The 12,414-nt window shown below is 47.9% G+C and overlaps 1 protein-coding gene across 3 annotated transcripts in view; it reads right to left on the reverse strand.

The window, feature by feature from the left end:
* Window positions 1-468: 468 nt before the first annotated feature.
* Window positions 469-12,414, reverse strand: part of FLT4 (fms related receptor tyrosine kinase 4) — a 57,433-nt gene continuing 45,487 nt past the window's right edge. For 2 of the 3 annotated variants that reach the window (XM_083872012.1, XM_083872014.1), the window contains exons 19-30: window positions 11,904-12,017; window positions 11,587-11,675; window positions 11,205-11,352; window positions 10,547-10,641; window positions 10,050-10,172; window positions 9,565-9,676; window positions 9,093-9,192; window positions 8,499-8,604; window positions 7,429-7,568; window positions 6,710-6,830; window positions 5,855-5,940; window positions 469-4,518 (exon numbers count right to left, since the gene is read on the reverse strand). In XM_083872012.1, coding sequence (XP_083728138.1) covers window positions 4,299-4,518; window positions 5,855-5,940; window positions 6,710-6,830; window positions 7,429-7,568; window positions 8,499-8,604; window positions 9,093-9,192; window positions 9,565-9,676; window positions 10,050-10,172; window positions 10,547-10,641; window positions 11,205-11,352; window positions 11,587-11,675; window positions 11,904-12,017 — 1,454 coding nt within the window. In that variant the 3' untranslated portion in view covers window positions 469-4,298. The remainder of the gene's footprint in view (window positions 4,519-5,854; window positions 5,941-6,709; window positions 6,831-7,428; window positions 7,569-8,498; window positions 8,605-9,092; window positions 9,193-9,564; window positions 9,677-10,049; window positions 10,173-10,546; window positions 10,642-11,204; window positions 11,353-11,586; window positions 11,676-11,903; window positions 12,018-12,414) is intronic. The other variant, XM_083872013.1, reaches the window with a different exon arrangement.

The following is a 12,414-nucleotide window of genomic DNA, read 5'->3' on the forward strand; positions in this document are numbered from 1 at the left end:
AGTGCCATAATGACAAAGGGGTCCATGAGGAGAAGGGGAACTGGGGGGGGAATTTGGTGCCATAATAACCAGGGGGTCCAGTCCGGGGTGTTGGTGCCATGAGGAGAACGGGTGTCTGAGGCGAGGTTGGGTGTCTGTAGAAGGAGAGGGGTCCTGGGGGGGTTGGTGCGCTGAGGAGAAGAGGGGTCTGTGGGGTTTGGTACCATGTGGAGAAGGGGAGTCCGGGGGGTGGTGTTGCCTTGAGAAAGGGTGTCCGGGAGGGGTTCCCTGAGGTCGTGATCTGGGGCACAGGGCTGGGTGCTGTGTTTGTTTCTGCCAGCGAGCTTAGCCAAAGAGAGTATGACTTCACCGTAAGAAATGACAGAGTTTTATCCTGGATGGAAATGCCACAAGATCCAGCTGTTCTGTGAGGATGCAGGAAAATGCAAACAGACCCAGAAGTAAAAATAATAAATCCAAAATGTGCTGATGGCTTGGGCTGGGGCTGGGCTGCCCCAGGGGCAGAGTTGGCCCCAGGAACCAGAGAACAGCTGCCAGTTATGTCTTTATTCATTTTCACATTTAGATATTACAACAAAACTCTTAATGACAAAGGATAACAAGTACTATAGGAGGAGAGGAAAGGAAGCAGTGTTCTAACTGGTTTGATATATAACCGTGAACTTCCAGAGACAAGACTCAACGTGAGTTACAATCACTCACATACGCTCACTGGTAGGAAAACTCACATGCAAATACCCACACACTCACCCACAGCACACTCACACACACACACAGACCATGCTTTGTACTCACACATAACCCCTGTTTTAGCCTACTTGCTTCAAAGGCAGCCCACTGAAACACTGAATGCTGCTAGAGCAACAACAGGTACCAGATTAAAATATTGCAATATAAATGTAGTGTTACTTGATACACAGGTTTTTCTTCAGAGACACACGTGTATTTGCAAGTAGGGGACCCAACACTTTTGTTTTCAGGAGGGAGGAATGTCCTCTCAACACCAACACTGTAAAGAAAAGTGAGACTGAGCATAGAGTGGAAGCAGCCATTTTAAAGGACAGTGATGATGATAAATAGCTTAGCTTCAATGTTGAGTTCCAGTAAGAAGCCCAAACAAAACAAAACAAAACAGAGAGTGCATTGTGAACAGAGCAGGCACAAGTATCAAAACCTGGGTTTTACATATTGAAATACTCCCTTGCTGCTGTGGAAAGATAAACAACACTCCTGTCTCACATCTTAAAACCAAAACAGACCAGCTTCACTTAATGCTTATCTGGAGACCATAAAAATAAAAACCCAGAAATAATTCAAGAGAGTGGGAAGGGTTATCAGGTTCGTACATCTAATTTTAGTATACCTTTAGAGAGCAAAAGTACAATTGTCTCAACAGCTCTTCAATATCCCACACTACAGTTGTTCTTTATCAGCACGAGTGTCTGAAGAGGAGCCTGCTTTTGCTCCTATCAGGCTGCATTGTTCATACAATGCTGTTGACACAGACACAATAGGATCTGATTCCACCCTCCATCTAGATGGTGCAAGAGAGAGAAAATAAACTTCTGTGGAATTGAAAAAATCAAATGACACAGAAGTGCTTTCCCGAGGGTGAAGCAGGAGATCGTTAACAATGGTTTTAACAACCCTTCTCCACAAGGATGCTTGTGAGCAATTTACAGCTAAATCTAGAGAAAAAGTGCAGCTGTACTGGCTGGATGTCCATGCTGACAATCAGCCTGGGCACTAAGATGTTTCTGCCCCCTTTCTAGTGAGGAATCCTGCCTCTGCCCAGCAAATGTCATGCTTTGCTGGCACATACCTATTATATGGACATACCTTACATAGGGACAGGGTCCTACAGTGACTTTGAAATTGTTCTTTTTAACTATTATTTTGTTTGTAGTCCTCTTTCTTGGGCCCTGTCTCAGATGGAGCTGTTTCCAGGCAGAGAACTCTTCATGGAGCACTGGAAACAAGAGAGTCTGGGTCCTATGGATGCACATCACCCAGCAAACAGCCTGAATTTAGCTCAGCTGGTCACCTTCTACCCTTGTCAATGCCAGTGGAAACCTCTAGCAGCACGAGTCACATGCAGCCTTCCTTCTGCCAAGGGAACCACCAGTTCAAAAAGCAGGGCAAGATGAGGGCAGGAGAATTTGATCTGGCCTACACCCTGTTGGCTGTCCTACTTCCTTGTCCTGGCTCTCCAGCAGCTCCTGCCAGAGGATTCTTACTGAGTCGTAACAATTACTTAGAGATGCTTCAATTCCTGGCAGCTTCAGGGGATACCAGTAGAAGTCAGGGAATTCATTGTCATATGCAGTTTCCAATTCCACATCCTGAGCCAGTTTGGCTCAAGCTGGTCTGGTTTTGTGCCTCTTTTTTACCATGGAAATTGCAGCCATGTCATCCTGCTGACACAAAAAGGGAGTGGAACATTGAACAAGCTGCACAGGCTTAGAGAATCTGAATGACAGGCGTGCTTTTCCCATGTGCTAAATAAATCTCCCCATTACACTTGTGTGGAGAACTATAATTAAGACTTGGCAACATCATCCATAAGGACTCATAGGCTTACGTCGGGAAACGCATAAAACCCTCTGCTGGAAAAGAAATACAGTTTGGGAAAGCTGTACATCTGACAGGAAACACAGTTTTACAAGTCCAAACCCTTGGCTCTGTGACAGAGGTGTGGCCCACAAGCAGTAATTCCCTGGTGCTGAGATGCCCTGGTGCACAGAACTCTGCCAGCCATGGGCATGTGGGGGAAAAGATGATGACAAGCTGTTCAAACGAGCCTTTTCACCCAGACTCCTGTGGTGGTGATGTAACCATGTTCTGCGGCTGAGCTCTTGGATTGGGAGCAGGATGGAAAGAAGTAGGTGGGAAGTGGTGAGGCAGCAGTACAGAAATCTATAGAGAGGGGCTGCTGAGGTTCCCCAGAGCTCTGAATTCATGTGTTATCTCTTAGAAACAAAAGACCAAAGTGAGGAGATGTTTCCTCAGCAAATAACTGTTTCTTAATCCTCTGGAGTCAGGTATGCTCTGCTGGAAGCTCTGCAAAAGAAACTGGAGAGGAGCCCGCTGGGCAGAGAGTACCTCCTTTGAGTCAGGGAACTTGGGAGACAGGAAAGGTAATTGTGCAGAATTGTCCATCCAGGAGAATCAGGCCTTGAACCCTGGCCAGGTGCTGGGCTTCATGGGTTCACTGATGTCAATACACAAGGGGATGCAACCCAGAGCACCTTATTGCTGGAGCGCTGTTCCTTCTATTGTTTCCAAAATGCTTTGCAGCAGCTTGAAAATAAACATTTCACTCCCTGCCCTTTTGATCTTTTTCCTCCCAGCAAATTCTATGTTTAGAAGCCAGCTCAAATTAACCTAGCTTTGCTTTAATTTCTCACTCGAGCAACAAATGATCTCAGCACCATTCTGGGAGAAGGGGAAGGCAAGAGCAGCAGACCTGTGAGTAACCTCCTCCCAGCAGAGATCTTAAAAGAACCTGTTTTGTACATGGCCTGCAAAAACATTGCTGTTTATCTCACCAGGAGCACTTTAGCCATCAGCCGATGACCTACTCAGCTCTAGCTGTGTTGAAATGGCTAAAATAATCCTAATGATAAGGCAGATTGGCAGGTTTCCCCCCAGCAGAGATGAAAGGGCTATGGGTGTTGCTTGCAGAGGAGATGGAGAGGCTGGCACCTACTCAGGATGAGCAGCACGCATGAACATTTACAGAGATCCCTCGGGATCTCTCCGTATGCCTCTTTAAAATGTCCTGCTCTTGCTGCTAATACCACTAGGGATTTCTTCCCTTTGATTCTGCTCCACAGCTCAGCAGCTGACATCATGATGAGGGGAGGAGGAAGCAATCCAAGGAAAAACATTCAGGCTGCACACCAGGAAGAAACTTGAGACTAAGACAGATCTATTTATATCTGACCTGAAATGGGCTTTCTGAATGGGAAGCTGATCTGAGCGGAGGCTGGATGTTAGGCAGAAGGTGCCATAGTGCTGAACACAGGCACCCACTCTCCGGCAGAATGCATCTGTCTGAGGTGCAGGAATGAAAGAAACATGAGGAATCAGTGAGGTGCTCTCTCCAGTCGCGGCACGGGGAAGCTGCGGCTGGAGGTGCTGTGTGGTTCATGCTGCGGTTCCAAGGACATCAGTGTTCCCCATTCCTTTGGGGTAGGTTCCCTGTTGGGTTTTGGTGTAGGTTGGAGGAGAAGCTCTGAGTGACCCTGATGACATGCCTGCAGGGCCTTGGCAGTCGCCTCCAGGGCCTGGTGCCATTAGTACTGCTCGGAGAAGAAGGAAGTGTGCAGAGTGGGGGGACTGGCCCCCTCTCCAGGCGGGGTGCAGCTGCCATCCTCAGAGTGTTCCGACAGCTCCCCGTATTCACTGTTGTAAAAAGTCTGGCCTCCGACTTGGGACCCATACGATGGCCGATATCTGCCCCGCAGGTCCGACTGTTCCCCTGACAGCTCCATGGTTCGACTGGGCCCTTTACTACTGTGAGGGAAAGAGACACAGAGAATTAACCTTGGCACTCCTAGAAAGCCTCTCTCCTGCTTAGAGAGATCCCATCATCAGAAAATCTCATCTTCTAATGTATGCAGCAGAGACAGGGTCAGGAATGGACTTGCACCTCCATTTCAAAGCACAAAACCAGGCCTTGCTCTAAATCTAAGCACAGCCTGTATGTTCTGTGACGAATCTACACATAACCTGGCACACTCGCTTCAGCTCTTCCAGAGACCTTTGGGATACCTTCTAGATAGAAGGAAGGGTTGGGACCCAATGAATAGGGAGAGACATTGCCTTAATTGCTTCTAGATCTGGCAGGAATAACAGAAATTGATACAAACCAACTGCCAGGATGGGGGAAAGGAAACAAAGGAAGATAATGATGTGGGCAGAAATTGCATGTCTCATTTCAGTGCCTGCCAATACCAGGTGAGTGGCAAGAAATCACAAGAGCAAGGGCAGGGACATATTTGAGGAGAGGTTTAAGAGTAGTGTTTTCCAGGAGATGGGACACCAGGTGTAGGAGACAACAGGAACACGCCTTAGGGAAAAAAGGACAAGGACGAGATGCAGGAGACGGTTTGTTACAAGAGCAGAAAGGCCACAGGGCTATGGCTAAGAGGAAAGACAATGACAAATCTGATGTTGGAAGGCAGAGGAGGTGAGGAAGAGGCTTGGGACCGGCCTTGTCTACATATGAGGTGACATGGCTTGCTCAACACACTGTCACAGAGACAAGTCTCAGCCTGCTCTGGCAGAGATGAGCTGCACGGGTTCTCACCCAGTTTCAAAGCCTGGGTCAAAGACATAACCATCCATAAGATGCTCAGTTCTGAGAGTGCCAGCTCAACCTGCCAGACTCCATGTCAGCATGTGGGAATTCCTAAGGCCTGTCCCATCCTTGCACCACCGTATCAGGGCTCTGTACCCATGGGTCAGGGCTGAGGGAGGAAGGTGGCAGCCACATAGTTTCTGCCCGTCCCATCTGCCACTACTTGAGCAAGCCCTGATACATTTCACTAGAAAATGTCAGTAAGCATTAACAGTCTCATTAACAACAGCACTGCACTGTGCGTCATTATCTTAACAGGTACATTCTCATTGATGGGCACAGTTTATATTTTTAAACCCTAGAAAACAGCAGGCTTGTCTGTTCTTCCTGTGTTTTGCCTCTCATTAAGGAGTACATGGACTTAAATGGCTCAGGGCCCACAGCTGAAAGCTCCAAGCAGTGCAGCCTGTGGGGAGATACCAGGAGCTGCCTCCTGGTCTCACTGCATTTGGTAGCAGGGAGGCCTCAGTGACTAGGCTTAAGGAGTACCTGAATCCACCTTCTTTTCTGTGTCGGTTTTCTATCCTCTCAAATTCCTCAGATGCCAGAACCATCCCACTGTCTGTCTGATTGTCCTGGAAGGAAGCAACAGGAGTTATCAGTAACATCCCTGTCGACTGATCAGAGTGGGAAGGAGAAATCATTCAGGAGATGAGATCGTGTGCATGTTTGATGGGAAAGAAGGGGTAGGAGCACTTTACCAGCATGCTCCATAGTTTTGCTGAATCTGATTTTCTTAAGTACCTTCTTAAAAGCAGCACATAAAAAGCTAAGATTTGTGTGCTTAGTTCAGTGCCATTTTTGGGGAATAAAAAAAGAGTGCTCCCTGGCTGGAAGATGTATTACCATCAAATCTATGAGAGGTGATATTTTCCTCTGAGACTAAAGGTATGACTTCAGTTCTGCTGCTAGAGGAGATATCAGTACCAGTCCAGTTCAGAGAGAACCTGGAGGGTCCCTAATGGACACTGCCATATGGATCAAGGTACAGGAGCTGCAGATAAGCACTCTGGGTTTACCTAGTCCTGGCAGGATTTGTGTGCTTAACCAGGCTATGTTCACAGATTTGAGAGGGTGAAGAGCAGGCTCTTCTCTGAGGTTCTTTATAGTCTCCCCATTTGCATATCTAACCTCCCTGTTTCCTACTAAGGCAGTGTGAACCGTGCTGGAGAGAAACTCCAGTGTGCCAGATGAAGAAATGAATATGCATAGGACTGGATGGACCAAACAGGAATGACACAGACAGACTGACATAAGATAGGAGTGATCTTCCTTCCACAGTCTTAACAGTAAAGGTATCAGAAAAGACTGCCCCTTGCTCAAATCCACTCAGATACTACTCACCGGGTGTGCCTTGTACATTGTGTGTGTCATGGGAAACTCTTCAAATGTCTTTATTCTGGATGGACACCTGATCTGATTTCCTCCCGTCAAACAACCAGGGAACGAGACGCAGTTGTAGTATCTGCCAACAGAAGCATACAGTATTCAGTAAAGGCAAGAGTCAATGTCCTGAATGAACAGGACCTGAACTCAACCACCTCACTGTGCAACCTAATTATGCAGGGAGGAGGATGACCCAAATGGTGGATTTGGGGAGGGTAATGGGTTCACCTTAGACCTCTTAACCCCATACTGCTTCTGCAGTGGAGACTAGACTGACTGAATCAGGGCCCAGTAAGCTCTCCACGTGGGATAAGCAGAAAATGTCATATAGATCCCAGGCATCACATTATCGTGGTTTACCAAAGAGGAGAGGCCTGGGACGAATTGTTTGGGTCAGTTAGGAACAGATAGGATGAAGCTCCTTACATGATACTCTGGCAGCATGGCTGGAGGACAAGAAGGAATGTGATAGCCTTACAAATCAGCCCCTCCTCATGAACAAGATAAAGTAAATTTGCTTTTATAAGCCAGAAGCTATGGCCTAAATGTTTGGATCACACCTTATCACCTGGGATTTTCTGAACATCTGAGTTCTCCCCATATCCCTCAGGTTCCCTTACAGGTCAGGCTGCTCGCTGCCTGCTGGGCTCTCTCTGCCCTTTTCAGAGGGGATTCACCTTGCTGCTAGGCTGTGGCAGCGTATCCTCATGTCAAAGTCCTCTTCATCTGAGTTTTGCTGGGCAGAGGAAGGCACCTGGGAGAAACCATCATCTTCTGAGCTGTGAGAGTCATTCAGCGGGATGTAATCTTTCCCTTCCTGGTAGGAAAAACAATAAATGGCCTTACAAGAAGGGGAGGACTTTCCCAAAAAAAAGGCTCCACAGGCAGAAGCTATCAGAGCTGGGAAGGAAAAATTCTAGTTTATAAATTTTATTTCTCTAGAACAAAATATCTGGCTGGAGATTTCTGTGACCTTTGTGTTAAGTAGCTGTGAGTGATGCATGGAGGTGTGTGCAAGCAGGAAAACAACTGCCCATAATAATCCCATAATTCTCCAGTTTACATGGACAGAGTACTGTGCTCCAGGGCAATGTCATTTGTGGCTTAGTCATGCCTGTGCTGGGAACCCATGCTGAAAGGTTAAAGTCAGGAACATCAGGATGAGACAGTACCCAAGCATTTAACTATCATTTTCTGAAAAGGAACATCAAGAAAAAGTTAAAATCAGAGCTGCACGCTCATCACAGTTAAATGTCCTGGTGAGTTACCACATGGAAGTGATTAGTAATACTTTCAAAGAAATCTGTATTACTGACTGTTGTAATGTAAGAGTTGTTTGCTTCACATGGCCTTGACATTTCAGTCTGAGGACAGAGTTTCAGAAACCCTGGTCAAGTCCTGGTTTTCATTATGCAGGCATGTGGGAGGCAGAAGTGCCAGGGCCTTGAGTCAGCTGAAGAATTTCATATAATCATCTGGGGATTAGGATGGAAGTACGAATGACGACTGAGAGGGCTCCTGCCCTGCAAGGAGCACAGTTTTATGACGATGCAGCTAAAAGGCTGTTGCAGAAATGACTTCTCCAACAGCTCTGGGAAATAGACCTCTGACCCAGGAATCTCTGTTATTGGTGGCCTACCCAAATGTATTGCATTGACTCTGGAGTCAGCTGAGGGCACAGTGAGGGAGCTGGTGATGACAGAAGAAAGAGCTGCCTGGAGCAGAGCAGGGACAGAGAGGTTTTCACCTGCTGGACATTTTCCTGAAGAAGGTTCCCCAGTATCTCCACAAGGTCAGAGAAAGTTGGTCTCTCCTTGGGATCACCATGCCAGCAGCTCAGCATTATACGGTAGCTGCCAAGAAGAGATGTTTGTTTAACACCACAGAAATCCCCTCCTGCCCCACTCCACAGCTCCCAGCCACATGGTGCCCACTGGGACAGATAGTTCCTGCACTGTGAAGGAAACCTTGGCCCCCCAGCACACTGGCCAGGTGAACTTACTGTCAGGGAACTGGTTTGTTATCCACTTATCATAAGAGGGAACAAGGAACTAATTCAGACCCCTCTGATACCCTTCAGAGCAGGAAAGCACAGTGCTCAGACCCATCCCAGCATGAGCATGCAAGGACACCTAGAGAACTCTGATCAGAACCCATCTGCCTTGCTCTCCAGGCAATGGTCTAGAGTGAAGGATGTGTTGGCTCATCCCCTACCCTGGCCAAAGGTCTGCATCCCACAGAGGGGCCTGTTCTGCTCTGTGCTGGGATCTGGTAGGTTTCTGCCCTCCCACTGAGGCCTCTGCTCTAATCAATGCTGGAATCCTGGAGGTTTTTGACTCACATTTCTGCTGTGGCATACTCTGGGGCTCTCATCCTGGTACCATCTTTGAGCCTCTGGCAGAACTCCTCATTGATCTGGACTCCAGGATATGGAGATGCCCCTAAAGAAGATTCAGAGAAGGGTGGGAACATGAAATGTGCCATCAGAAACCAGTCCTTTTGAGACTGCCCTTCATCCCGGAACACAGAGATATGTGGCCACTACTCATGCACAGCCCAATCCTTGGTGCTGCCTCAGTGAGCTGGAGGCCTCAGTGAGCTGGAGGCCACCTCTGCATGCCTGTGTCCCCATTACTCTGTTCATGGGTGAATATGGCCTCCATATTTTTTTTTTTTTTTTGCCTACATCAATGTTGCTTCCCATCAGTCCTTAGATGTGCTTCAGAGTGTCTGTCCTGCACAGACTCACCCTCAAACTGCTACGTGGGTAGAGGTGTCTCCCTCAGCAGCACGAGACCCTCATTAGCACTCACCTAGAGAAAAGATTTCCCAGAGAAGGACCCCAAAAGACCAGACATCACTCTGGGTAGTGTAGACCTTGTCGAAGATGCTTTCTGGAGCCATCCACTTCAGTGGGAGACGGGCCTGCAGGAGGGAGAGGCATGGCACAAATGTTCAGATGGGAACATGTCCCAGGACAACCTTTTATGTAGCAAAGGGATGAAATGGATGAAAGGAAATCAGATCCAATAGCTCTTGTCCGCTCTCCATGGAGGAATTGTTTAGGTCAGAGAGAGGGAGACACTGAAAGGGGGATGAAAGAGTACAAGGAAGACAAAGTTAATGACAGGCTGAGGGGCAGAAGGAAGGAGACAGAGATCTGCTCGTGGAGGAGGACAGGACATGTGTCATTGGTCCAATGGCTTCTGGTCCCAGCCATGCAAGTAATTCCATTCCTGCTTTTTCATCTTTTCATCAAGGGGGCCTAATATAAAGGGTTTGAAAAAATGGCACTCACACTGCCTTTCCTGACATAGTCGGGGTCCTTGTAGATGTCCCTGGCCAGGCCAAAGTCACAGATCTTTACCACGTTGTTTTCTGACAGCAGGATGTTGCGAGCCGCCAGGTCTCTGTGGATGCACTGAGGGCACACAAAGAGGAAGGGGCAAAATAAGAGGGAGAGAAATTACAATCAGAAAGTGTACATCACCTCCATTCCCTCATAAGCCTGGTGTACATCACCTCCATTCCCCCATAAGCCTGAGCTGTAATGGGGGAATGGTGGAAATGGGAAGAAGCTAAAGATAAAAATTTCAAAAAGGGATGGTTACGGAGAGGTTGAAATGCAAGAGAACTGATTTCCCAGCTTTGTGTACACACAGCTGTCTCAGATTTCCAGAGGAGTGTGAGGCAGATCACTGCATCTCTCTGTGTGTCATCTGAAAGGTGGCTGTAAGTCAGGTCTCTAATCAGGCATGCACAAAAGATCAGGAGCAAAGGAAAGGCTGAACTCACCTTCCGGGATGCCAGGAATTCCATACCACGTGCTACCTGGAAGCTGTAGCAGATGAGGTCTTCCATTGTCAAGGGGCTTTGCCACAAGTCATCCACTGTCCAGAAGGAATAGAAAATCATTAGACAATTGGCGATCTGTTGTCCCCTTTGCCTCTCTCTGGGACTGCAGGATACAGCCAGTTTCTCAGTGAAATTCCAGTTAGTCCTCAGTCCTAACTGGAATAATCAGTTCCCCTCTAAGATTTTCTGCTCAGGTGGCAGAAGACACAAGGCAGGAACCTGCTCAAGTGTGAGGAGAAAGACTCCAGCCTCCAGAACATGTCAGTGAGACAGAATTGTGGGGAACAGGACTGGAAGGGGCTTTGAAGGTCAGCTCATTATTTCTGTCCTAGGGAGGACTCAACAAGGTTCCCCTCAGTTCTCCTTTCTTCAGGCTAAAATACTCGAAGGGATTTAATTCTCCCTTCTGGGTTTCTGGTGTCTATTACAAGAGACAACAGATGATAGCCCTGTTCAGGAAATTGCCATGCAACAGTGATCAGCTCCAAGGCTGGGTCCCCGCTCTCCACTGATACTCCCTGCCCATTCCCCAAGCTAGCCAAGCCTGGCATAGTTTTGGTGGTGCAGGTGAGGAGCTGCTGCCCAGGTGGAGTGTTACCTTCCTGGATGGGCAGTGCAGTGCGGCTCTTGTGCATCAGGAAGCGGTGGAAGATGGCGCTGTCGCTGGTTCCGGAGCGGCTCCTCCTGTCAGCTCTCACTGCCTCCACGATGGACTGCACCTGAATGCGCAGCCTGGGAGACTTCTCCTGCCAAGGGACCAAACCAGAACCCTCAGCAGGCAATGCACACTGTAACCCCTGCACCCATGAGCTGCACAATCTCTTCCTGTTCTTAAACTGTAATTCTTGCCTGGAAACCCCTATCATTGCAGAAAGAAGGACAGAGGGTATGTTTGTAACATTGTTAGATCATGTATTAGGCTGCATGTCCTCCTTCCCTACACATGGGGCAGGTTCCTAGGGGCAAAGGAAGCCACTCACCCTGTAGGGACTGAATCCTTCCCTCTTGGTCCGCAGGTAGTTGGAGAGATTTCCATACTTGCAGAACTCAACAATAACCATGAGTGGACCTGGTGAGAAGAAACCAAAGGTTAGGGCAAGAGGTAAGGGCTTGACTCAGTCAGAATTTGCCACAACTTGTTTTATGTGCAGCCCCACTGAGCTGTGACATCTGCTCTAAGTGCACACAATAACTTCCCCACAGGTCCCTGTGATCACACGTGTGGACAGCAAAAAGGCACAGGGGACAAGCTCTGATTTTTGGGAGCAGGCACAGCCTGCTGCTCTGGGATATTTACCATTGGGTTTGGTACAGGCCCCCAGCAAATTCACCACGTTGAGGTGATTCCCGATGTGAATGAGGATCTTCAGCTCTGACATCAGTGCCTTGTGCTCGCTTGCAGTAGCTCCCTCTGGAAACACACAGACCATGTCACGACACCTCCTCACAGCTTTTCACTCCCCCTCACCACCTTTCTCTAGCAGCTTGTTAATGTGAGTCTTGCTGAGGAGGCTGTGACCTCAAAGCCTTGGTACATTTTGTTATTGCATGTTCCCACATGAAATGTTGAGCCTTGTCTGGAGATCCCAGGATCCCTGCTGTAACACTTAGGATGCTCTCTGTAAGTGCAGGGACCCAGAACAAAGGACAATACAATCTGTGCCCAACAGATTTTTCTTTATGACAGTTGTGCAGCAAAAAACATCACTTGAGACTTTCATTGGATGCACCCATTTGAATCTCTGCCCTTTTGGCCTCCAAACAGAGATAACAAGAAAATTAGGAACAAAAGACATCTGATTCTTTTT

This window comes from Zosterops lateralis (assembly GCF_965231275.1).
Source record: "Zosterops lateralis genome assembly, chromosome: 14".
Taxonomy (NCBI): Eukaryota; Metazoa; Chordata; class Aves; order Passeriformes; family Zosteropidae; genus Zosterops; species Zosterops lateralis.